Consider the following 1,012-nt stretch of genomic DNA (forward strand, 5'->3'; position numbering starts at 1 on the left):
GTTGGAGCTGAACTCTGCAGGACTGCGGCTCTCTAGGACCGAACTTGCCTACCCCTGAGATAGATGGATGGATGGATGGATAGATGCATGCATGGATGGATGGATGGATGGATAGATGCATGCATGCATGGATGGATAGATGCATGCATGGGTAGACGGATGGATGGAGTACAAAGCACATCAACCTTTTTAACCATAGTTTCCACCACATGGCTATTTTCTATTTTAGATGTATAGATAGATAGATAGATGCACGAATGGATAGAGTACAAAGCACATCAGCCATTTTAACAAGAGTTTCCACCACATCTTGCTATTTTAGATGTATTTTGTTATTGGATGGATGGATAGATGCATGAATGAATAGATATATGGATGTAAAGATGGGTGGATGGGTAGATATATGATAGATGCATGAATGGATGGCTGCAGAAATGAATGGATGGATGGATGGACAGATGCATGAATGGATAGATAGATAGATGTGTGGACTTTTACTGGAATGCATGAATTAGAGCTGGTTAAATTGTCACCAGCAGTTAGTGGATAAATCTGTCATGTGACCTGAGTGGAGAAGTTAAGTCATCTTGTCGGGTTGCTTCTGTACCTACACGACAAGTCTAAGGTTTGGACATACCTGCTTTTTCTTTATTATTACTGTTTCTCACATTTTTTGACTACTAGTAAAGTCATCAAAACTATGCAATAACAAAAAACAGGAATTACCGGTACTGTGTATAGTGACTACAGATGTTCAACATTAATGCCAATCTTCATCGCTCTGTCTTCCAGAGAGCAGATCCCCTATTCCTTCAGGGCACAATAGCAGCAGTGCTGCAGATGCGCTTGTGAAAAACTCCAAACTGTCTGCTGCTGCACCTGAGTTTGTCCCGGGCTGTTATGCATCATTCCAGGTGAGTCCATGTGGCTCTTTTTTGACACTCTTTTTGTGAATTTACTGTGGTATTAGTCTAATGTTCTCTTTTTTTTTTTTTTTTTTTTTTAGGATGTT

At 40.2% G+C, this 1,012-nt stretch overlaps 1 protein-coding gene across 1 annotated transcript in view; it reads left to right on the forward strand.

The window, feature by feature from the left end:
- LOC107725119 (polyadenylate-binding protein-interacting protein 1-like) overlaps window positions 1-1,012 on the forward strand; it is a 10,694-nt gene that overhangs the window by 2,008 nt on the left and 7,674 nt on the right. The window contains exon 3 of the mRNA XM_016534275.1: window positions 793-914. Within this exon, the coding sequence (XP_016389761.1) occupies window positions 793-914 (122 nt within the window). The remainder of the gene's footprint in view (window positions 1-792; window positions 915-1,012) is intronic.

Source organism: Sinocyclocheilus rhinocerous, unplaced genomic scaffold, assembly GCF_001515625.1.
Source record: "Sinocyclocheilus rhinocerous isolate Xijiao unplaced genomic scaffold, SAMN03320098_v1.1 scaffold1295, whole genome shotgun sequence".
Classification (NCBI taxonomy): domain Eukaryota; kingdom Metazoa; phylum Chordata; class Actinopteri; order Cypriniformes; family Cyprinidae; genus Sinocyclocheilus; species Sinocyclocheilus rhinocerous.